The following is a 25,986-nucleotide window of genomic DNA, read 5'->3' on the forward strand; positions in this document are numbered from 1 at the left end:
AGGTCTAGTATGACTCAGAGACACACACCCAACAGAGATGTAGGGGTCAAAGGGACCAAAAGAAAGTTCTTTATCTTTCCAAAAGGAAAACTGTCTGAAAGCTATAGAAATAAACTCTTTAGGAAAATTCTTCTTTACCTTGAAAAGTTTATTGGCTTGTTTCACATGTGGCACACAAAAAAGGCCCGAAGTATTCTGATACATTAAAGACATTCCCAGGATCCCTGAGTGGCTCAGACAGTTAAGCATTTGCCTTTGGCTCAGGTCTCTGGGATAGAGGGTCCTGGGATGGAGTCTCTCATTGGGCTCCCTGCTTAGCGGGAAGCCAGCTTCTCCCTCTCCCTCTACCTCTCCCCCTGTTCATTCTCTCTTTTTTTCAAAATAAGTAAATAAAATCTTAAAAAAAAAAAATAAAGGCATCCCTCTCCAACTGCGACTTGCATTTTTCATGATGTTCCCTGCCTCATTTAATCCTACCACAACTTGATGAACTGAATTAATCTCTTCTTCCTGAAAGCTTTCTGGAGGAAAATATATTCTGAAAATATATCTTGGCCCTGTTATGAACTTAGAGACCTTTTTTAATGAATAGGATGCAAATGATTCGTTTGGAAGACAGAGTAACTTTACGGGTTGCTACCATTTAGTTAAACATTCTTCTGCTGCACAGAGTGACATCAATGGCTTGAAAAAGTTGATGCAACGTCCAAAATGCCTGATTTACATTTTCAGTAGCAGTGATCCTCTCTTAGAGGTCCTGATTTTGTCAGATAAACAGGTCAGTTAAGTCAAAAACAGGAAGTTAGATTTACCCTAAGATGCTTCTAACTCGAAAAGTCTGTGCAGTTCTATTATTCTAGTACTAATACTACACTAAGTGGGACGCAGGGAGTATGAAAGAGTTAACTTTCAAAGGTGTGGCATTAATTTCATTTATTTAGAATTTGTATCCTGCCTACTGTTTTGTTTTGTTTTTTTTTAGAATTTATTTGAGAGAGTGACAGGGAGAGCACAAGTGGGAGAAGTGGCAGAAGGAGAGAGAAAGAGAGAGAGAGGGAATCCTCAAGCAGACTCCCCACTGAGCGCAGAACCCATCAAGGGGCTCAACGCGGGGCTGGATCCCTGGACCCTGAGATCACGACCTGAGCCGAAGTCAGACACTTAACTGACTGAGCCACCCAGGTGTCCCTATCTTGTCATGGGATAGATCTGAAACATAAACATAATAAAATATAGGGCATTTTAAGATTAATACAATAGAGGCTCTGTAAATGGGTAATATAACCAGTTAATTGACACTAGCTGATTATTATAGTTGGACTCTGAGTTTGGCCCAGATTCCTGGTAACCAATACAAAAAGAGAAATAGGATGGATATAATAGGTCAGACCCCCCCAAAATATGTTTTCATCTTTTATCTGATAAAGATAAATGGTATTAAATTGGCATTAAATTAATTGGCATTAGATTCAAGGAGGAATAAGCCATTTATCCCTAAAAAGTTAATGTATTCTTTAAAAAATATCAACAGGAAAACACAAAACTCATTGAATAGTTACCTATTTATAGGTTATCTGCTATTATTATTAGAGATGAGACAGAATGGCACATTAAGACTACGTCTTAAGTTATCAGGAGGGGTGGAGTGTAGAGAAAGCCTCAAGTTATTATCCCTCACCAGCCTTCAACATATGTTCATGCCATTTGAAAGGGCTGAGAGACCATCTGGATGGAGAGACATAGGGATTACTGCCCTGCTGGGGTGGCGTGTCACACACAACTTTACAGAGAGGACTGAACCACTCAATTAAACTCCCTTCTGAGGAATCCTGCTTCTTGATTCTAGGAACTACCATCCCTCATCCCCACCATCCCACCCACGAGAATCCTTTCTTGCTATAAAAATGGGGGACTCAGGGGCTCCTGGGTGGCTCAGCCAGCTGAACATTTGACTTTTGGTTTTGGACCAGGTCATGATCTTGGAGTGGTGGGATCGAGCCCCGAACTGGGCTCTGTGCTCAGCGTGGAGTCTGCTTGAGATTCTCTCTCCTTCTTCCCCTCCTCCTCTGCAGGTGCACACACACGTGCTCTCTCAAAAAAAGGGGGGGAGGGGTACTTGGCAGTTTCTCAAAAACTTAAACCATACGATCCATCAATTCTATTTCTGGGTAGATACCCTGAAGAATTGAAAGGAGGGACTCAAACAGGTATTTATATACCCATTTTCATAGTAGCATTATTTACAATAATCAAAAGGTGGAAAAAGCCCAAGTGGATAAATAGAATGTGGTGTATCTACATGATGGAATATTCTTCAGCCTTCAAAAGATAGAAAAATTCTGATGAATCTTGAAGACATGGTGCTAAGTGAACTAAGCCAGGCACAAAGGGACAAATACTATATGATTCCACTTATATGAGGCACTAGAATAGACAAAGTCATACAGACAGAAAGTAGAATGGTGGTTTCTCGGAGCTAGGGTTGGGGAGAATGGGGGATTTATTGGTTAATGGGTACAGAGCTCCGTTTGGGAAGATGAGAAAGTGCTGGAGATGGATGGTTGCACAACATTGTGAACGTACTTAGTGCCCCTGAACTGTGCACTTAAAATGATTAAACTAAAAAAGAAAGAGAGGAAGCCTCAGTGTCCGAGGCTGGAAGCTGACAATAGCCCAAGTTGTGCTCCAGTTAGTAAGTGTCCTGGAATTTCCAGTTTAGCCGTCGGGAAGAGAAATTCTTCCAGGCTTCCACACCACACATGCTCTCGGGAAGAACTGCACAGAGAGCTCTTTCTTCGCATCTTGACCCACACATCCATGCCCCTCTGTCTCATGCTGGGGATCCGCTGTTATAGTATCGTCCCGTCACTGCCAAACCCTTGCTCTGAAAAGTGCAGCTTCCTCAAACCCCACACACGCTGTGCTCCCTCTGTGACCCCAAGTTCCCCATCAAAGTTGTCAGGGGAGTTGCCTAACCACTCAGCTTGCTTTCCCGTCCCCTTTGTTTCTTCCTTCCTTCAAGCTAAAAACACTTGAATCCTGCGTGTGCCGTGATGTGTTAGGTGGAGTCCATTGCTGAAGACACAACAGAAACAAATAATGATAATGCAGTGGGGCGCATTTTATAACATGGGCAACAAATGTACAAAGAAGATTGCAGTTTTCTGTTAAAATGGGATCCAGAGAAGCCCAAGGGAGCTTTATTATATATATATTTTTTAAAGAGAGAGCATGAGAAGCAGGTGGGGGGGGGATGGTGAGGGACAGAGAGAGAGAGAGAGAGAGAATCTTGAGCAGAGTCTGTGCTCAGCCCAGAGCCTGACATGGGGCTCGATCTCATGACCCTGAGACCATGACCTGAGCTGAAATCAAGAGTCAGAGGCTCAAGTGATTGAGCCACTCATGCGCCCTGCAAAGGGGCTTAAAAAAATTATTGTAAAATATTATAGGTGTAAATAATAATAATTGCTATCATTTATTGAGCTCTATTCCAGTTGCTTTGCATGAATTAATATTAATATTAATATTTAAGCCTCAGAGAAATCCTAAGAGGTCGGTACTGTGATGACCCCTATTTTTCCAGATGAGGAAATTTAGTCACGGAGAGATTAAGAAATCACCTAGTAGCCACAGCTGGGGTGTGCTTGAGCCAGAATTTGAAGCTGGGCAGTCTGTTTCCAGAGCCTCCTTCATAATTGCAACATTATACTTTCTCTCCTATATTAGCCAGAAAGTGAGATAATGAGCTTTCTGTTCTTGCCAAAAACTTTAATCAAATCTTAGTATTTGCCATAGTTCCTGCAGACTTGTAAAAGATAGAAAAGAGTATGGCTGTGCTAAAGGCAATGAGGTACCCTGGATTGGACCCTGGAATAATGACAAAAAAGACATTAGTGGGGGCGCCTGGGTGGCTCAGATGGTTAAGCGTCTGCGTTCAGCTCAGGTCATGATCTCCAGGTCCTGGGATCGAGTCCTGCATCAGGCTTCCTGCTCAGCAAGGACTCTGTTTCTCCCTCTGCCACTCCCCTGCTTGTTCTCTCTCTGTCTCTCTCAAATGAATAAATAAAATATTTAAAAAAAAGACATTAGTGGAAAAACTGATGAAATCTGAAAAACTGTAATGTTTGGTTGTACCAACGATAATTTCTTAGTTTTGATAAGTGTACCATGGTTGGTAAGACGCTAACATTAGAAGAAACTGGGTGAAGCATATATGGAACTCTCTGGACTATCTCTGGACTAAAAATTACTTGGTAATTTTTCTGTAAATCCAAAATTATCCCAAAAGAAAACATTACGTAAAATAACAACATTATGGATATGAAACCTTATTGATACCTTTCTCCTGTGGCCCCTCCACAAAGGTAATCATTACCTGGAACTTGGTGCCTACCATTCAAAAGGCCTAACACAACTATTAGTGTAACTAACTTGTGGGCCAAAAGAGACACATTATTTTAAAATGTAACTTTTTAACTTTATTTTATTTTATCCCAGTACAATTAACACACAGTGTTACGTTAGTTTCAGGTGTACAATATAATAATTCAATGATTCTTTGCATTTCTCAGTGCTCATGAGATAAATATACTCATAATCCCCTTCATCTATTTCTCCCATTCCCCCCTCCTCCCTCTGGCAACCACTAATTTGTTCTCTGTAGTTAAGTCTGGTTTTTTGTCTCTTGTTTTAATTTGTTCATTTGTTTTGTTTCTTAAATTCCACATATGAATGAAATCATGTGGTATTTGTCTTTTTCTGACTGTTTTTAAAAAAATTTTTTTTTTAATTTATTTTTGTAAGAGAGAGAAAGAGCATGCACACACAAGTGGGGGGAGGGGCAAAGGGAGAAGCAGATTCTCTGCTGAGCAGGGAGCCCGACGTGGGACTTGATCCCAGAACCCTGGGATCATGACCTGAGCCGAAGGCAGATGCTTAGCTGGCTGAGCCACCCAGGCGCCCTGACTGATTTATTTCACTGAGCGTTATACTGTCTGGGTCCATCCATGTTGTAGCAAATGCTGTATTTCATTCTTTTAAATGGCTGAGTAATAGCCCATTGCAATATGTAGGTATATATATCCCACATCTTTATCCATTCATCTATCAATGGATACTTGGGCTGCTTCTATATCTTGGCTATTGTAAATGATGCTATGATAAACATAGGGGTGCACATACCTTTTCAAATTAATGTTTTCATTTTCTTTGGGTAAATTCATACCCAGTAGTGGAATAAGTGGACCATAGGGTATTTCTATTTTTAACATTCTGAGGAACCTTCGCCCTGTTTTCCTGCTTGTTCTCTCTCTGTCTGCAGAGTGGCTGCACCAGTTTGCATTCCCACCAACAGTGCATGAGGGTTTCTTTTTCTCCACATCCTTGCCAACACTTGTTATTTCTTGCCCTTTTGCTTTTAGTCATTCTTACAATTGTAAAGTGATATCTCATTGTGGTGTTAATTTCCATTTCCCTGGTGATCAACAACGTTGAGCATCGTTTCATGTGTCTGTTGGCCATCTGTATGTCTTCTTTGGAAAAAATGTCTGTTCAGATCCTCTATTTTTTAATTGGATTATTTGGGGGGGTTTGGTGTTAAATTGTATAAGTTCTTTATATATCTTGATATACATAAAAGATATATCATTTCCAAATATCTGCTCCCATTCGGTAAGCTACCTTTTTGTTTTGTTAATGGTTTCCTTTGCAGCCCAGAAGCTTTTTATTTTGGTGTAGTCCCAATAGTTTAATTTTGTTTTTGTTTCCCTTGCCAGAGGAGACCCAGCTAGAAAAATATTTCTATGGCCAATGTCAAAGAGATTGCTGCCTGGGTTCTCTTCCAGGATTTTTATGGTTTTAGGTCTCACATTTAGATCCTTAATCCATTTTGAGTTTATTTCTGTGTATGGTGTAAGAAAGTGCTCCACTTTCATTCTTTTGCATGTAGCTAGCTGTCTTGTTTTCCCATAGCGTTTGTTGAAGAGCTGTCTTTTCCCCATTGTATAGTCTTACCTCATTTGTCATAGATTCATTGACTATAAAAGCATGGGTTTATTTCTCTAGTCTCTATAAAAACCAACACCTTAAAAAAAGAAAGAAAGAAAGAAAGAAAGAAAGAAAGAAAGAAAGAAAGAAAGAAAGAAAGAAATCTTAAGTCTTAAGGCCCTAGGACTTCAGGGAGAGGTCAGGAGTGAGGTTTTCCTGGAGACACTGACCCTCCTACAGCACTGCCAAGAATCCCTGTCCTTGATCAATACTCCTTCACCCTGACCAGCACCTGGCCCCCAGGCTTGGTCCCACTATTGACCTCATCAAGGAGGCTGCCTATAGGTCATTGCCACTCCCTTCCTGCAGCCCCTTTCACTTGACTTTTCTCTGAAAAACTGGGCACTGAATTTCTCTGAGCTTGAGGTTAAAACAAGAGTTACCAGTCTCCAACAGTCTAGGTCAGCGGACAAGAGTCCTGAGGCTCAGCCATTTTCTGTAGGAGGCATGGTACTGATACCGTATGGCATATCCTAAGGGGTAGAAAGGCCAGGAGGTTCTCTATCGACTCAGCACTCAAGCTCTGCACCTAGATCACCCCAATGAGACAGGGGCTCTTTCTTAGTTCCTGAGGCTATTTCCCTTATGCCTAAAGGTCATTAGAAGGGTGACATTTCCAGGACCTCATTCATCTGTTTATTTAAAGATGCCCCCACTCTCCCACGTCTATTTATAAAATGGTAACTGTGAAAGTAGAGATTCACAGAGGCTCTCAAAGAGGAGGCAGAGAAAACCTGCCAGGGAGGCTAGGGGGAAGGCCTGGGGCCTGGCAAGGTTCTGGAAGGCTGACTTGGGAAATGTTAAAAGAGGGGATGTGCCCGCCAAAGTCTCTGGGAAAATAAACAGGCTTATCAACTGTTCTTTGACCTGCAGATACCATTCTTCTGTCAGGAAAAACAGTCTCTTCAGTTTGGGGATCCCTGAAAGGTAACCAGGGGAACGCAGAGTCCATTTCCTGGGGAAATAGTGTTCTAAATGCTTCCACGTGTACTGTATCTGATGTTAGACTCGGAGGTAGGAAGACTGCAGATGTGAACTGTTTGTTTGCTTTTTTAAAAAATAAAATTGATACAAAAGACGTAATATCCAGGGGAGAAGTAGGGATGGGGAAGGAGTTCAGCTTTTAACAGCTGACAGCGCTAACCTGTAAGACAAGGACACCTGTGTTCGTGCTTAAGTAAATATTTGAGGTGATAGGTTCCTGTTTTCTCTGCCAATTCACCTGATTTCTTTTGAAATCTTTATGAAGTGTACTGGATTGTGAAATATGTTACAGACCCCTAGAATCACAGCATTTAAGCAAGGATCATCCTAGATCTTGTAGTGAAATACGATTTTGTGATACATAAAGCTAATTCATGCGGTTTTACTCTTTTGGAGAGAAACAACAAAAACACAGTTTTATTAACAACCAAGACCATGACTGTTTGTTTCCCGGTAGAAAAAAAGTTTCTCACGTAAGGCAGTGATATGTGGTCGAGATTGCTGTGAACTGTAACCCAGAGACCGGAGTCCTGCGCCAGTCCCGTGAAACCAGCTATTTGACAGCGGGACTCAGCGCTCTCATCTGTGAATGAGAAGTAAAACTTTTATATGTGATCACTAGGCGCCTGAAATCAATATTATTCATAAATCTGGAAAGTGGACATATGCAAATATGAAATCCACATGACAAGTAGGCATATATGTATATCAACTATACAACATATAGATAAATACTATATAATGAAGGCACCACGGTTAATAGTGTTAAATGAGAAATGTTGCCATCAGAGATTTTTTAGCAAAGGAAATTCTCGGCAGAGGTTATTAATATTGAAACTGGTTGAATATTTATGAGACATTCATCTTCCGAATTAGAAGGGTCTGTGTATTCTATTCTAAATGGTTTTCAGAAAAGGAGTTTAAAGAGCTTTCCCTGGTAATTGTCTCAATGTTTAAAGAGACTAGTGGTGAGCAAATTACTCCTTTCATTTAATCCACTGCTACCTTTGTTCTCAGTCCCATAAGGTGGGGCAGAAAGGGCATGGATACCGCTCTGGAGTTGTCCTGGTTTCGCCACCTACTAGCTCCGTGTGTGAGCTGGGGCAGGGTGACTTACTCTCTGCACCCCTGGTCCTTCATCGATAAGTGAGGATGATAATAATGCTTAGAGCTAGTGTCCATGGAAAGTGCTTTATAAGGTGACAAACACGGCAATGATTATTGTTCTAAGGTATCATATTTATAACAGACAAGGTGTTAACATTCTAAGATTTTAAACGATTAATATTATTAATGTTACAACTTAGTGCAGTCACTTGGAAGAATTGCACAAAATCACGTGGAGTGAACACCAGGGTCAGTATGATTTTACAAAGGGGACTTTAGGATGCTGGGAATGTTCTATTTCTTGATCTATGTGTTATTTACATGAGCGTGTTCAGTTCGTGATCACTCATCACACTGTGAGCATAGGATGTGTGCCCTTTTCCGTATATGTGCTCTACTTTAATAAAGAATTAACATTTTTGATTTAGTGAAAGTACATACCATGCAGAAAAAACAACAGCAATCAACAGCAAAAATCTCCAGATTTTCCATCTTCCAGAGCTAGTGAAGGGGTTCAGAAAAACATCTTCAAAATGTGCTCCTTTGGCATAGAGATTATTTTGAGTTGAAGGCCATCAAGACTCAGTGGAGTCAGGAAAAACTTTTACCTCTCCCTTAACTACCCAAAAGAATTTAGATAGGTGGTCTAGTCCAGAAAGAGAGCTATTATCAGAGATAACTTTTTATCCGAAAGACCTACCCATATAGTAGGGTGAACATCCGATTACCCAACATCTGTCTTTATAGTCGTATGAGCTAAACTCCCCACTTTTGGGACCCCTATCCCATTCCTCAGCTTCAGATGCCACATAAGCCTCCATTGCCTGACTTGCCCATGATCTGCATTGTCTTTGCAGGTCTCCCTCAGATATAATTAAATTTGTTTTTCTCCAGTTATCTGCCTTCTATAATTTTTGCTGTCAGAGCAGCCACAGAAGTTAAAGGAAAAATTGTCCCTCCCTGACAATAGCCACTCTTAATATTTGAATGTAGATCTTTCCAGAATTTTTTCTCTGTATACGCACATATATTGCGAAAACAGAATCATACCACATCCTTTGTTGACCCAATTTTCTCACAGGGCAATATGTCGTAGTCTTTCTGCGTCAATAAATTATCAGTCATTTACCGCATGGAACTGGAGTCTATTTTATCAGTGCCCTATTTTGCTGTCACAAATACTGAGAAACAAGACTTGTTCAGACATCTTTGCTCAGTAGTTGGTTTGTTTTCTAGGGATTCTAAACCTAGGATTGGGGGCCTCTAGGAGGACACATATCTTTAAGGCACAGGCTTTCTTCTAGAAAGACTGCACCAGTGCACATTCCCATCTACGGTGGATGAAAGCTCCCCCTTTTCCCGTCACCTCGCTCAGAGTGGATACTATCATTCTTTTTAATCTTTACCAATCTGTAAGTTAGGTGTAAGCAAGTGGAAGGGTCCGCAGTAGGGGGCTAAGCTCCGACTCTGGGATAGAACAGACTTGGGTCCATCTTCCAGCTCCAAACCTCAGTTTCCCTAAGCTATAAAGTGGGGTAAATGATAACATTTCCCAAAGAGGACTGTTCAAAGCTTGACATGAGTCGCAGCCACTTCGGACTGTTCTCCCTTCTTCTTCCCTACCTCCTTTGTGGTCCCGTCTCCACCCAGCAGCCTGGACATCCTCCTGTGAAAGTAAACCACATCCCATCACTGCATCACTCCCTTTCTTCAACCTCTTCCTTGACCACCGTCCATGAAGTCGAATCTAAACTCCTTAATCCGTCTGCCCGGAGTCCAACTACGCTGCATTTGCCTGTCTCCCCAGCACATGGCGTCAGGCCTTGCTTTCCCTCGCCCACCTTTTTGAGGCCACGCCAGCCCATTTCAGTGCCTTGCCCGGGCCAGTCCCCGGGGGCCTGTGTGCTCCTGCTTCTTCCTGTCTTCGCCGACTTCAGCTAGAAAACCACATCCTTAGAGAGCCCTTCCCTGCCCTCCCTGCTATTTTCTCTCACAGCATCCTGTTTCTTCCCTCCTCAGTTCTTATTACTATGTGTAATTAGACATGGCTTTGCTTACGTTGGTATTTTCTGTCTCCCCCACCTGCTAAGCTCAATGTGAACAGAGACAAGGCCTTTTTATTTATTTCATTGCTCTATCCTAGTGCTTGCCTCATTAGTAGATGCTCAATAAACACTGGCTGAGCGAATAACCTTTTTACTTTTCCTCTGTTTGGTGGCTTGGACGCCTATAGCACAGTGACATGGCAGGGCAGCGGCCAAACCTTTGTGACCTGTCCATCTGGGTGGCTCTCCTTCTGTTCTGAGCCTCTGCCAGGCTGTTTCTGATCCCTCCCAACCTCCCACCCCTGAGTTTGTTTTCTGATCGCCTTCTGCTGCTCTGAAATGAGTATCTATGATTTTATGCTGTTCGTTCACTGAAGTGCCTCCCCCACCTTAGGGAATCACCTATTATACTAATCTAGTTTCTCCAAATGGCACTCTGTTGTGAAAGGGGCTGGAGGGAGCTTCAATTAACAGTCACTCAGTCTGTATTTATTTATTAAGTGCCAAGCACTATAATAAGCACTTGGGATACAAAGACCGTATATACAGTACAGCACTTCCTAACTTCAGGGAGCTCACGGTCTAGGGACGGAGACACACCGTGGTAATACGTAGCAAATGCAGCAATTTGTTTCCAAGACAAAGACTGTATCCAAGGGAAAGGATGTCTAACTTAGTGTGGCACACTTCCTGGAGGACATGGGATTTGATCTGAGCCAGATAAAGAGGAGGAAAGCATCACAGGCCCCGGGAACTGCCTGAGCCTCGATATGGGACTGAGAAAGCAACATTTCGTGGGCAGGGAGACAGTCAGCAGTTTAGAAAATAAAGTGCACATCAGAAAATGCAGAAAAAGAAGGTGGATGAGCAGGGGCTGACAGAGGAGGGCCCTGGAAGCATGGTTGGAAGCTTGGATTTTGAAGGGATCGCTGGGAGTTTTAATGGGGGTGAGCAGAGGGCTGGGGAGGTGGGGCGACCAGAGAAAATATGAGGATCAGACCTGGGGCAGAGGTAACAGTGAGAGAGAGAGAGTTGGGGACAGTTTTGAGAAGCTTCAAGAGGTACAACCGGTAGGACATGGTTACTGACTGAATGTGGGGCAGGTTGGCTGGGAGGCTGCCGCGGAAAGAGGAGAGTCTATAGGTCGGCTGATGCTGCGATTCCCTCCACCCAGAGAACACCTGGGAAGCAGGTTCGGCAACCTGGGGGAGTGAGGTGACACGTGAGGTTTGGGATATGCTGAATCTGAGGTGCTTGCAGGAACCCAGGAGAAGTGCAACCCAGGGCTGCAACTCTAGGTTTGGGAGTCATCACCCCCACCCCCAAGAGTAGGTGGGAAGCACAGAGCAGCAGGCCCAAAGTGGATCCCAGAGAAAGCCCCACATTCGTTCTCAGCTGGAGTGAGAGAAAGATAGATGTAGTTAGCAGCTCCTCTGGTTATCTATGCTTTCATGCTTGTTAACTTTGTTCCGTTGCCTTCAGACCTCCCCCAGTCTTCGTGGCCGATCTCTAAAGGCAAATAGGAGCTACGATGTATTGAGCACCTTCCATGTGCTTTGTATATTCTACAAGTTTTCCTTGTACTGATTTCTTGATGCCTCACAAAAGCATCATGAAGCAGTTCTCATTTTTTGAGATGGCAAAGCTGATGCACAGGTAGGTGACCTGCCCAAAGTCAGACTGTTGATCATGGGGGAGCCACCTGAAATGGGGACAAATCCTTCTGTTTGAGGAAGTCTGCGGCTCATCCTTCCCAAATCATATGCTAAGCACTTTCTTACCTTTCCCTGACTTTGTCTTAGAGACAAAAAGGGCAGCCACAATGTTGCTTAACATTTCCAAGACCTAAAGAATCACTGAAGGAAGAAATAACTTTTTAATGAGGTCTAGATTCCAGTTAGCTTTATAAAGAAAATTTGCTTTTATTTTGTTAAATAATAGTGTTTGAAACTGAGTAAATGTTGCTGAGAATGGCAGGGTGCCACCACTTCGATGTGCACACAATTCCTGTAAAACCTCTTGTTTTAGAATGAGCATATTAGGCGGGAGAGTGCAAACCATGTGAATGACAATGGAGCTCTCACATGTGTTATAAATACTCCATGGTTGAATGGGGCACCTGTGGGACAAGGAAAGCTGTGAGGGTCTTCCCCACCCTCCCTCGGCATTCTGAAGATTGATTAGTATATTATAAAACACTTTTCTTGCGGCATCTGGGTGGCTCAGTTGGTTAAGCATCCGACTCTTGATTTCAGTTCAGGTCATGATCTCAGGGTCGTGAGATCAAGCCCCTTCCAGTCTCCACACTGGGCATGGAGCCTGCTTAAGAGTCTCTCTCTCCCTCTCCATCTGCCCCTTGCTCCCCACTCATGCTCTCTCTCTCAAAAAACAAACAAACAAACAAACAAACAAAAAAAACCAACAAAAACCACTTTTCCTGTAAAAGAATGTTATTATATAGCTTTATTATGTTGCTTCCTTATGTAACTTGCTTTATCAGTTAGCATCTTATTTTTTTTTAAGATTTTCTTTATTTGTCAGAGAGAGAGAGCACAAGCACGGGGAGTGGGAGAGGGAGAGGGAGAAGCAGGGTCCCCACTGAGCAAGGAGCCCGATGTGGGACTTGATCCCCGGACCCTAGGATCATGACCTGAGCCTAAGGCAGATGCTTAACCAACTGAGCCACCCAGGCGTCCCTCAGTTAGTCATCTTCGAGAAAGCTTTTTCTGTAAATTTTGTGTAATGTTATATTTTCTGAAGTTATATCCAAAGCTGGATAATGATGACCCGAATAGGGATTCAAAGAAAAAATATACAATCCTTAGGAACGTGAACATCTTATTGACATGGAAATATTCTAGAACTATTTTATATGCTTGCTGGTACAAGAGTGTAATCAAGAATTCTGTTTTAAATTAGAAGTTAAAACTTTATGTACATAAAACAAGTGGCTGCCCAGAGGCCATAGTTTGTCAGTTTAACCTTTTGAAAATATTGCATTAAAATATTATTTATCTAAAAGCTTTCACCCTAAGATCAGGAATAGGACAAGGATTCCCACTCTTGACACTTTTACTCAACATAGTATTAGAAGTCCTAGCCAGAGCAAGTAAGCAAGAAAAAGAAAAAAAGGCATTCAAAGCAGAAAGGAAGAAGTGAAACTATCTTTATTTGCAGTTGACATCTTATCATACGTAAAAAACAAAAACTAAAACAAAAAAGCCCCTAAAGATTCCACCAAAAAAAAACCCATAAAAACCCATAACTGTTAAAACTAATAAACAAATTCAGTAAAGTTTCAGGATACAAAATCAATATACAAAAATCAGTTGTGTTTCTTACACTAATAATGAGGTATTAGAAAGAGAAATTAAGAAAACAATCCCATTTATAATTGCACCAAAAGAATAAAACATGTGGGAATAAATATAACCAATGAGGTGAAAAACCTATACACTAAAAACTATGACACTGATGAAAAAAATTAAAGAAGACACAAATAAATGAAAAGAATTTCATGCTCATGGATTGGAAGAGTTAATATTGTTCAAATGTCCATACTAGTAAAAGTAATCCCTATCAAAATTCCAATGGCATTCTTCACAGAAATAGAACAAAAAAATCCTAAAACTTCTATGAAACCATAAAAGACCCCAAACAGCCAAAGCAATCTTGAGAGAGAAGAATCAAGCTGGAGACATCACATTTCCTGATTTCAAACTATATTACAAAGCTATAGTAATCAATACAGTATAATATTGGCATAAAAACAGACACATAGATTACTGGAACAGAATTGAAAGCCGAGAAATAAATCCAAACATATATGATCAATTAATTTATAACACAGGAGGCAAGATTATATAATGCGGAAAGTGCAGTCTCTTCAATAAATGGTGTTGGGAAAACTGGACAGCCACATGCAAAACAATGAAACTGCACTCTTACACCATACACAAAAATAAACTCAAAATGGATTAAAGACTTAAATGTAAGACTGGAAACCATAAAACTTGTAGAAAAAAAACATAGGCAGTCAACTCCTTGACATCAGTGCTAGAGATGATTTTTTTTATTTGGATATGACTTCAAAAGCAAAGGCAACAAAAGTAAAAGTAAACAAGTGGGACTACATCAAACTAAAAAGTTTCTGCACGGCAAAGGAAATCATCAACAAAATGAAAAAAATAACCTACCGAACGCGAGAAATATTTTCAAATCATATGTCTGATAAAGGATTAATATCCCATATATATAAAGAACTCATTCAATTCAATTAAAAACTCTGATTAAAAAACACGCGGAGGACCTGAACAGACATTTTTCCAAAGAAGACATACGGATGGCCAATAGGTTTACGAAAAGTTGATCAATATCACTAGCCATCAGGGAAATGCAAATCAAAACCACAACGAGATATCACCTTACACTTGTTAGAATGTCTATTATCAAGAAGACAAGAAATAGCAAGGGTTGGCAAGGATGTGGAGAAAGGGAACCTGTGTGCACTGTTGGTGGGAATATAAATTGGTGTAGCCACTATGGCAAACAATATGGAGGCTCCTCAAAAAATTAAAAATAGAATTACCATATGGTCTAGCAATCCCACTTCTGGATATTTATCTGAATAAAATGAAACCACCAACTCAAAACAATATCTGCACCCTTATGTTTATTGCAGCCTTATTTACAGTAGCTAAGACATGTAAACATAACCTAACTGTCCACCAATGGATGAATGGGTAAAGAAAATATGATACATAACGTCTATATAGATAATCTATCTATAATATCTGTATAGATATACAGTATGCATATACATACACCGTAATGGAATGGTGTATTATTGTATGCTATACACAATGGAATACTATTCAGCCATAATAAAGAAGGGAATCCTGCCATTTGTTGCACGTATGAATCTTGAGGGCATTATGCTAAGTGAAACAAGTCAGATGGAGAAAGACAAATACACTATGATCATACTTACATGTGGAATCAAAAACAAAAAACCAATTCATAGATATATAGAGAACAGATGGGTGGTGGCCAGAGACGGGGGCAGGGAACAGGGGAAATCGTTGAAGATGGTCTAAAGGTACAAACTTCCAGTTATGAAATAAACAAGCCACGGGGTATAATGTACAGCACAGTGACTATAGTTAATAATATTGTTATGTTACATTTAAGAGTTGTTTCAAGAGAGTAGATCTTAGAAATTCTCATTACGAGAAAAAAAAAGAATCTGTTAACTGTGTGGTAATAGATGTTAACTAGACTGTGGTGATCATTAAATTGAAATTAAAACCATTTTGAAAAACTATTGTGTACCATAGGATTTGAGGCACAAAGGGGAAAAAATTTCTTTTTTTTTCCCCAGTCTTATATTCAAGTCTACAAAATTTCTTCTACCAATACTGTAATTCATGACTTGGTCATTTTGGTCCTTTCTCTCTCACAGGACACATGTAAACACTCATACAAACACACACACATTCTGCCTTCATAGTCCTTTATTAAAATGCACATATTTCCACTATCGTAAGAATGGGTAAAATCTGCTAATAAAAGTCGACTTTGTGGAACGCCTGCTTTATGCATTGTCACGTACTCCATGGGACCCTCCTGTGGGGAGGTGTTTGTGCTCCCACTTTACCCCAAGGAAACCGAGGCTCAGAGAAGTTAAGAAGGAAGTGTCTCTCTGTCAGACTTCACGTGACTTTGCTTCCTGGAGCCTCAGGTTCCTTTGGAGGAAAATGCGAATGCTGATTGTCAATGCTTCAGAGGTCTCCGTAAAGATTAAGTAAGACAATATACCTTAAGCACTCACCTCAGCGTTCAAGAAATGTGTTGTTGCTGCTGTTGTTTTTATTATAATGTGATTGGCCGAAGGTCAACAGCTTCCGGGTGGCATGGCTTGCAGCTACTGAACTCCCAGAGCTCCTTCCTCCGGAGGCTGGGCCTCGACACCAGGTAGGTGGGAGCATAAGGGAAAGGGTATCTATTTACCTCTCTGTGACAGATTTTTGAACTACCACAGATACTATTTTCAAAATGTTTCATGGCTTTGGCCTTTCCCATCTGTTGGGCTCGCCCAGAGAAATGGCTGCCGGGCCAGCTCCTTGGGAGACCTAGAAGCGTAGCCCACGGGGAGCCCGGGCCTCTGTAGGCTAACATGGTCTGCTCCCTTGTTTTCTCATAGAAGGAAGATACTTAGTTTGCTGGATGATAGAAACAAGAGAGTAAATGAATGATTCATGTTACCAAATTGTATAAGTTTCATGTGAATGCAAATTATTGTCACTTGGACAAAGTCCCTTTGCCTTTTTAACTTGTTTGCTCTGCTGCCTCTGTGGATGGCAAAGCGCATGTCTTCTAGCTCCCTTTTATCCCCGCAACAGACAACAGAACCAGTGTTTGACTGAATACTTAATTTTGAATTCTTAATTAATTAGTCAACATTTATTCAAGCACCAACTATTTTAAAGATACTTTCAAGACGGGGATTTAAAAAGAAATAAAACACAGCAGTCTGTAAGAGGCTCAGGGTGGCCTGGTTAACTATTCTTAAGAAGAGTGTCTTGTTGAATGCCAAACTAAGGTCGGTTTAATATTTGTTTCTTTGTTATACTCTTCACAGAGATACATGGACAAATCATTGGAAAGTTTCTTCTCCAGACCACGTGACCCCATGTGGTCAGCAAAATGGTTGGTGTTCCAATCACGCTCTGGCTTTCAGTGGGATCAGTGTATGCTACCACTTGGCCAGAGAGGCAACGTTGAAGGTTCAAGTCCTACTGTGTGTACCTGTAGGGTATCCGGGTCCCGATGGCAGGGCGTGTTTGAGTCTGAATCCAAGTCGTAGAGGTAAGCAGGCTCCCTGTAAACAGCATGCACTTTTCGAGTGCTGGCACTGGGTCCTCTGCTCCATGCTTTGAAACAAAATCAAAGCTTGCTTTGGTCTTGACTTCAGCTTTGGTCTAATAATAGTCTGATAGGTATGCCTATGGCAGCCTTTTTAATTTTAACTCTTCCCCTTTAATGACAGGAACACAAAGTCTTTGAATTTCTTGGCATCTGCGAGGTGAGTCATGCATTTTATAGACAGAGAAACTGACAGAGGCATGACTTGCATAAGGCAGGACAGCAACTCCAAGAATCCAGTGAATCCAGTGCCCTGAGGTTGCCCAGAATGACTGGGCCCGCTGCCCGTCTTCTCGTCCCTCCACCGTACCAGGTGTAAACATTAACAGAGAAAACCAAACTGTGGTTTGGAAGGGAAGAGATAGAAGTCAGGAGTCCACAGCATTTGAAAGGGTAGAGGCAGACCCAGGTTGCGTTTCTGTTCTCCCAATTTGGGGTGAAGAACTGCAGGTAGCAGGTTTCTTCCTTCTTACCTGCTCGTGTCCCACGTGGCCTCAGCACTCTTTCCTCAGCAAATGTATGCTGGGTTCTGGGCAAAACAATGTTATAATAAAAACAAAAAAGACGAACCATGACATTGGTTCTAATTACCCCACAGGGTCTTTTTCTCTAAGCCAGAATATCTGCAATCTTGCGTTTTCCTGTTAGGGATGGAGACATTTTACTTGTCAGCCATAGAAATTCTCCCACTTTTTTGGGAATACGGGTGTTAGCAAAAGCATCCATCATATACTGACCACCAATTTTAACCAGATACTGCTGGGTATTTTGTACGGTCTCATTTAATCCTCATGACCGCAAATCTTTATTGAGCAACTCCCATGTGCCCAACAGCATGTTGGAGACAAGAGATACAAAAAAATAAATTGGGCGTAGTCCCAGCCCTCCAAAATGGTAGAGTCTAGTATGGAAGATATAATCAAGGTCAATTTTATTATAATACAATATTATATAAGGGCAAAGAGGTGAGCCTAGTTTCTGCTATGGGAACACATGGGAGAAGACCCCAAACAAGTGTTGGGATGCCACAGACCTCTTCTTGGAGAAAGTGATGTCTAAGCACTATTTGATGGAAATTATTATCTCCAGAGTTATCTTTCAGCCTAATAGAGTTTGGGGAAGGCAGAATACTGGCCCCCAAAGACGCACACATCCTAATCCACAGAACATGTGAATATATTACCTTGTATGGCAGAAGAGCCTTTGCTGATGTGATTAAGTGAAAAATCTCGATATGGGGAGATTATCTTGAGTTACCTGGTGGGCCCAATGTAATCACATGTAATTCCCTGTAAGAGGGAGGCAAGGTCAAAGTCAGTAGTGGGAGACTTAGAAGCAAGAGGTTGGAGTGGTGGCAGGAAGGGGCCACAGAATGTGGGCGGCCTTTAGAAGCTGGAAAAAACAAGAAAACGGATTCTCCTTCAGAGCTCCCAAAGAAACCCCTCTGCCAACGCTTGGTTTTAATCTGCGAGACTCATTTGGACGTTCTAGAACTGTAATAGAATAAATCTGTGTCATTTTAAGCCACTAGGTTTGTGGCAATTTATTACAGCAGCAAATAGGAAACTTGCCCGATGTCAGAGACTAGAGGGGATGAAGCCAGGGTTAAAACTAAGAGTGATATCTGTTATATCTCCATAAAACTAGGGGGAAATCCCCCAAAACCCAAGAGTGACTATTCCAAAGCCTGGACAGTCTTTCCCCAAAGCTTATGTTACTCTTTGAGATTCCTTGGGTATTTGCTCAGCAAGTTTTGAAGAACGAGTCTGGCAGTCTCCTTCCCTGCTCTCTTGCCTAAGGCACAGCGTACACTTATGGGGATAGCAGGAGGGATCAGATGATTCTAGCACGGTAGGATGCTAGATCATCCACGGGTCACTGAATTGTTTCTTGAGTAGTGTGGTGGAAAGAGAACTGGATTAACAGAAGCTCCAGTCCTAGTACTGGTACTAATTAGCTCCAAGGCTTGAACAAACCTTTCACATTTCTGGGCCTCATTTTACTCACATGCAAAACAGGGCTTGCGTAGCATGTTGGGGTTTTTTTTTAATTTAAATTCAGTTAATTAACGTATAGTGTATTATTAGTTTCAGAAGTAGAGTTTAGTGATTCATCGGTTGCATATAACACCCAGTGCTCATTACATCACGTGTCTACCTTAATGCCCATCACCCAGTTACCCCATCCCACCTCCCACCTCCCCTCCAGCAACCCTCAGTTTGTTTCCTATGATTAAGAGTCTCTTATGGTTTGTCTCCCTCTCTGATTTCATCTTATTTTATTTTTCCCTCCTTTCCCCTATGCTCCTCTGTTTTGTTTCTTAAATTCCACATGTGAGGAAAGATAATTATCTGACCCATTATTTTGCTTATTTCGCTCCTAGTTCCATCCACATCATTGCAAATGGTACGATTTCTTTTTTTGATGGCTGAGTAATATTCCACTGTATGTATATACCACATCTTCTTTATCCATTCATCTGTTGAAGGACATCTGGGTTCTTTCCATATTTTAGCAATTGCGGACATTGCTGCTATAAACATTGGGGTGCGGGTGCCCCTTTGGATCCTTTGGGTAAATACCTAGTGGTGCAATTGCTGGGTGGTAGGGTAGCTCTATTTTTAACTTTGTGAGGAACCTCCATACTGTTTTCCAGAGTGGCTGCACCAACTCACATTCCTACCAGCAATGTAAGAGAGTTCCCCTTTCTCCACATCCTTGCCAAAATCTGTTGTTTCCTGAATTGTTAATTTTAGTCATTCTGACTGGTGTGAGGTGGTATCTTATCAAAATCCTAGAGGAGAACGCAGGCAGCAACCTCTTTGACCTCGGCTACAGCAACTTCTTGCTAGACACGTCTTTAAAGGCAAGGGAAACAAAAGCAAAAATGAACTATTGGGACTTCATCAAGATAAAAAGCTTTTGCACGACAAAGGAAACAGTCAATAAAACCAAAAGACAACCTACAGAATGGGAGAGGATATTTGCAGATGTCTTATCAGATAAAGGGCTAGTACCCCAAATCTATAAAGAATGTATCAAACTCAACACCCAAAGAACAAATAACCCAGTCAAGAAATGGGCAGAAGACATGAACAGACATTTCTCCAAAGAAGACATACAAATGGCCAACAGACACATGAAAATGTTCAATGTCACTCATCCTCAGGGAAATACCGATCAAAACCACAGTGAGTTACCACCGCACAGGATGGGTTTTGGTGTTCCTTTAGTTTTAACATTCTGCAATTTCTCAAGTCTACCAGTATGTCCTATCCCTCTTCTCCACACACTCTGAAGCCATTAAGCCCCTGATGGGAGTTCAGTCATAGCAACTCGGATGTCAGTTCATTTATTATTTAACCAAGGAAAAGGAAAGAAACCTCTCCTCTTCCAAAGGAGATCATCTTAATTTCCCTGAGTTTCAGAAACTCTGCAGCTCAAGCTGAAAGATGACTCAGCAACTAGCAAAGTTGAAGGGGACCATCTGAGTTTGTAAGTTCTGTCAATGTGTGTAATGAAGTAGTATTTGAATAGTTCTAGATGAACAAGAGCTGCAGCTAATTCTGGAAATGGCCATACTCCAAGCTCTCTGGTGCTGGAGCCTGGAAGGAGAGCTTGAAATAAGATCTGGATCTTTGGCCAATGATCTTAGGGCCCCTGTACACTGGAGTCAAGGCTGCCTCAGATTGTGCGTTCAAACTAAATACAGTGATCCTGAGGCTTTAGCTAGGCCGGAATGGTACCCTGTGGGTTCCAAGCAACCTAATGATAAGACCCATCTTCGAAGCATGGAAACCACAGCACAAATTCCCCTCTACCTTTCAGGGCTGGTCCTAAGTACAATTCTATGCATGCTGTTCCTTGACATTTCTCTGCTTTCTGCGCTGTGGGTGCCCAGGAACACTCAGGAAAACATACTGATTATTAACCTGACCAATCAACAAATAATAAACAATCTCGTGACCTTAACATGTTTTCTTTTCTCGACCTCTCTTTACAGCACTTGACATCTTTCTCATCCTCTTCTAGAACATGTTTCCACCTTATTCTGTGATGCTTTTCTCTATCCACTCCTCTTCTTAGCTGCTCCTGCTTAGTCTCCACCTCTGGCTTCTCTTCTTCCTTCTGCCTGCCCATTTTCACATTTCCATTCTTGATTCTCAACTCTTCCCTCTGCAGGTCATCTCTCTTAATGACCTTGTCCCATCCCAGTGCCTAATTAGCATCCTAATGTGTACCGCCCTGAGGTCGGGGAGGGCTCAGAGCTCTCTTCCCCACCTCAGCCTCCACCTACAGGGAATCCCACCCCTGCCACCTAGAACAGCAGTGCGAATGTGGACAAGTGACTTAAGCCTCAGCTTCCTTATCTCTAAAATGGAGAGAATAATAGAATGTATCTCATGGTGGTGTAATAAGTGCTAAAGTGATTGGCACATAGTAATCACTTGCTCTGTATTATCTGTAATTTTTTTTAAAGATTTTATTTATTTATTCGACAGGACAGAGACAGCCAGCGAGAGAGGGAACACAAGCAGGAGGAGTGGGAGAGGAAGAAGCAGGCTCATAGCAGAGGAGCCTGATGTGGGGCTCGATCCCATAACGCCGGGATCACGCCCTGAGCCAAAGGCAGACGCTTAACCACTGTGCCACCCAGGTGCCCCTGTATTATCTGTAATTTTTATTTGAATAACTGAGCTTTTTAACTTGCAGACTATTAGCACACCTCTCCTCCCTCAAACAACACCTGACAGTCTGTCGCAGGATTCCTGTTTCTGTTGGTGGTATCACCTGCCTTCCCATTGTCTAGACTCAAGAGTTCGAAATCAGCTTTGAACCGCTTTCTCTTTTGTCCCTCTATCTAACAAATTGCCAAGTCCCACCTCTCAGTTCAAATCTGGCTCTTGTGCCCTGTTCCTATCCCTGACAGCCTGATTTACGTTGATTATTGTCATGCTTCCCTAACCAATCTTTCTGGCTCTCACATTTTTCTTACTGCCAGCCCATCCTAAACCTTGTGGAAACGTTCATCTTGGCACATAGCTGTAATTACACACCTCACTGGTCCTAAACAAACTTCCACTGACTCACACTTCTTGTTGAATAAAAGTCAATTCCTCAAAGTAACATTCAGGTTCCTACAAGGTAGGGTTGAGGCTTGGCTCAGATTGTGTGAGGGGGTGGGGAGAGGGCGGCCTTCCGGATGGCACGATGAGGCGTCAGCTCGGGGTGGGAGAAAATATGAGTTACTTGCTTGTTCTCAGTAAGTGGCAGAGAATATATAAAGAGAATGGATAACTGCGAAATAGCAAAAAAAACCAAAAGTCATTTGAGCATGAATAACATTTAATCACAACTGATCAAGCATCTTCTGAAGTGCAGACCCAGGGCTGGGTGTGGACAATGTGGCAGTGAGGGGAAGTAACACAGTCATCACTCTCAAGGACTTAAGGTCAGAGAGACAGAAAGGTAAGTCAACAGCCATTACATCACAGTGTGAAAACTACCGAACTCTTTGGTGGGAATATGGAAGAATGTCACCCACACATGTGGGGGTTGGAGGGCCAGGGGAACCCCTCCTAGAGGAAATGACATCTTAGTTGACACAGAAATGTGAAGACTCATTTAGCCAGGTGAGGGTGAGGGATAAGGGAGGGTGGGGGTGTTCCAGGGTGAGGGGGTCCCCTGGGCCCACCAAGACACAGAGAGACCCTGGTGCACTCGTCCTCGATCCTGTAGGATTGAGGCTTAGCTGGGGGCAGAGGTAAGGGGTGTTGAGAGATAAGGAGGGGGAAGCAGGGGATGGATTAGGAGGAACTCTCTTCACCACGATAAAAGGGTTGGATTTTATTCTGGGGATAAGGGGGAGCCACTGGCAAGGGAATGGCCTCATCAGATTTTCTTTATTCTCAGAAGCTGAGAAAAAAGCCAGGATTTTAGTTGGGAAGAGGCTAAGTACACCAATCGTTAGAACTCAAACAATTTCTCAGACAGTTTCAAACAGTTTTATTTCGGTAATTCTGTTTCAACAACTCAAATAATTTCAGTTTCAAGACACTTGATTGTACTTGGCTCTTTACCTCTGACCCTTGCAGTTTGTAAACAATGAGAGAAGAAATCAACTGATTTATGTGCTGTTGTCTGGATAAATGTTTATTAAGGTCATAATTGTAGGCTGTGGGAGTCAGAAAGGACCTCAGAAGGAGTCGGCTTGAGAATAAAAGCATTTTTTTAATGTAAATATTTTTATTTTTTTAATTTAGTTTATTTAAATTAAATTAGCCAAGGTATAGTACATCATTAGTTTTTGATATAATGTTCAATGATTCATTAGTTGCGTGTAACACCCAGTTTAAAAAAAAAAAAAGCAAAGCAAAGCAAAGCATTGGTGCTTTTTTCTGGTTTGCTGCTTTATCTCCAGCCCGCTTCTGTGGTTCCCCTTGAGGTGGAGACATAATGCCTGGCAGGGCACTGAGGTGGTCTTTATTTAGGTCTGGCCAGGCTGATATCCCCTTTCTCAGGGAGATGAGGTCATGGTGAGCTCCCCACAATGAGTCCAAAGCAGGTGCACTAGGGAAGAGGTGGGATTGAGCTGGAGGGGGTCAGGCATCCTAGGAGAAGGGAACCCAGGCCCCATTATGTTAATGGGTACCACCCCTTTTAGCCCAATTTTGAAAGGCAGAGATACAATTACCCTTCCAGATCCAGACTCAGAGGCTGGCTTAATAGAATTTGGTCCTGTGCAGTACGTGTCATTAGGGAAAAAAATCCTTCTTGCTGGCTTAGTCATTACAGGGGCTACGGTAGCATAATGCGACAGCCCTGGAAAGAGTATTAGTCACAGAGTGAAGATGACTTAGATCTGATTACTTCCCACAGTGAAGGTTGAAGAAGTGGCTCCCTCAAACCCCAAGTATTTTTTTAAGGTTCCTCGAAATTTCAACATCACCGTTATCCCACAATAACTGGTGTCTCCTATTATCTGTTGAACAGGGAGATTGTATAGGTATTATAGCTATTATTATCCCCACTTCAGATATGGGGAGCCAGAGGTTTCTTAACAGAGAGGTTAGGTAACTTGCTCAATGTCACACAGCAGGTCACGGTGCCAGACTGAACCCAGGCAAATCTCTGACAAGACCCTGCACTGTCAAATGTTGCTTGCCCATGAAATATCACTGTTAGATGAAATTTTAAAAAGAGAGATGGTTTATTCACTTATTAGATTGACAAAAACTGGGAAACTGGTTGATGTCTGGGGTGCAGAGGGCTTGGGGAAAAGTGTGCTCTGCTTGCCGCTGTAGATAAAGTGATGGATATCCATCCCTCTTCTCCCTAGCAGGAGTCAGATTATGTAAAGCCAGTGCTTTTCACACTGCAACATTTGTCTGGTGGGTCACAACCCGTGTGCATTTTTCTTTCCAAAAAAATGACATTGAGTACAGATAGAGAATACTATACCTTTCATCTGGAGTTCCGGTTTGTGCCAGAAAAATAAACGGCTTTATTATTTAAGCCAATTTGTGTTGGGATTGTTCCTTTGAAGCTGAAAACTTCCGGAATGATTCACTAAAAGCATGAACTTTTAAAAGTGTGCAATGTTTCTGGAGGGCAATCTGACTCCATGTGTCAGAATCTAAGTAGGGGCGCCTGGGTGGCACAGCGGTTAAGCGTCTGCCTTCGGCTCAGGGCATGATCCCGGCGTTATGGGATCGAGCCCCACATCAGGCTCCTCCGCTATGAGCCTGCTTCTTCCTCTCCCACTTCCCCTGCTTGTGTTCCCTCTCTCGCTGGCTGTCTCTCTCTGTGTTGAATAAATAAATAAAATCTTAAAAAAAAAAAAAAGAATCTAAGTAAACACACTCAGCAGTACCGCCTCTAGGAATATATCTCAAGGAAGGCAATAAACGGCTGCCTGGGCAAGGTAAAAGGATGTTGATGGGATCAATATTCTTAACAGCAAAACAGAAAGAGAAATGACCTAAACTGTGTTGTATTCTAGATTCTATGCAACAGAATGCTCTGTCACTAGCGACACGATGAGATTTAAGTAGTGAATTGTTCACATCCTGTCTAAGCATAAAAGACACCAACAGGAAATCAGTCAAGCCATCGAGTTAAAATGAAAAGTTAAGATGCGTGTGTTTTTTTGCAACTGCTGATGATAATCGGCAGAGGCAAAGATCATTACTAGATGCTAAAGCCATTGGGTAAACGATTGTAGGAGGAGGACGTCACATGGTCTCAAAGGAGCTCCCTTGAGGTTATTTGTTGCTTCCAAGGGAGGAAAGGCACCTTTCTATCGAAGAGATCTGGCAGATGCCACTTAACCAAGTGATCAGACTTTGTAACCCCAGCGAGACAGATGGATGTGATGCCTTCTGAAGTTACCGGCCCCACTTAGGTTGCATTCTTGTCGGAAAGATTTAACCAGAACCTAATCAAGGGAAACAGACAAATTCAGATTGTAGGCCATTCTATGAGACAACTGGCTTGGATTCTTAAAAATGTCCATGTCACAAAAGACAAAAAAAGGCAGGAGAGAATATTCTGGAACAGCACTACCCAATAGAAATACGATGAGAGTCAGGTATGTGACTTAAAAATTTTACGTGGCCACATTAAAAAGAAAAGAGACAGGTAAAATGAATGCTAATCATTTTCATTAATAATTATTAATTAATTATTTTAATTAAGAATTCTAATTTTCTGTTTTTAGTCCAATGTAGTCAGTGTAGTATCACTTCAATATGCAATCAATATACAGGACTGCTAATGAGATAACTCACATTATTTTGTGTGCGTGCTGAGTCTTTAGTACAATTGGTTTGGCCCAGCCACCGTTGCAGCGCTCGGTAGCCACATGGCCAGGGCCATCTGT

The 25,986-nt window shown here is 41.9% G+C and overlaps 1 protein-coding gene across 1 annotated transcript in view; it reads left to right on the forward strand.

The window, feature by feature from the left end:
- The window catches only part of LOC121101187, a 56,969-nt gene that overhangs the window by 15,689 nt on the left and 15,294 nt on the right, over nucleotides 1-25,986 (forward strand). Inside the window, exons 3-4 of the mRNA XM_040623789.1 lie at nucleotides 16,074-16,154; nucleotides 16,822-17,048. Of these exons, the coding sequence (XP_040479723.1) occupies nucleotides 16,074-16,154; nucleotides 16,822-17,048 (308 nt within the window). The remainder of the gene's footprint in view (nucleotides 1-16,073; nucleotides 16,155-16,821; nucleotides 17,049-25,986) is intronic.

The sequence above is a fragment of the Ursus maritimus genome, unplaced genomic scaffold (assembly GCF_017311325.1).
Source record: "Ursus maritimus isolate PB19 unplaced genomic scaffold, ASM1731132v1 scaffold_7, whole genome shotgun sequence".
NCBI lineage: Eukaryota > Metazoa > Chordata > Mammalia > Carnivora > Ursidae > Ursus > Ursus maritimus.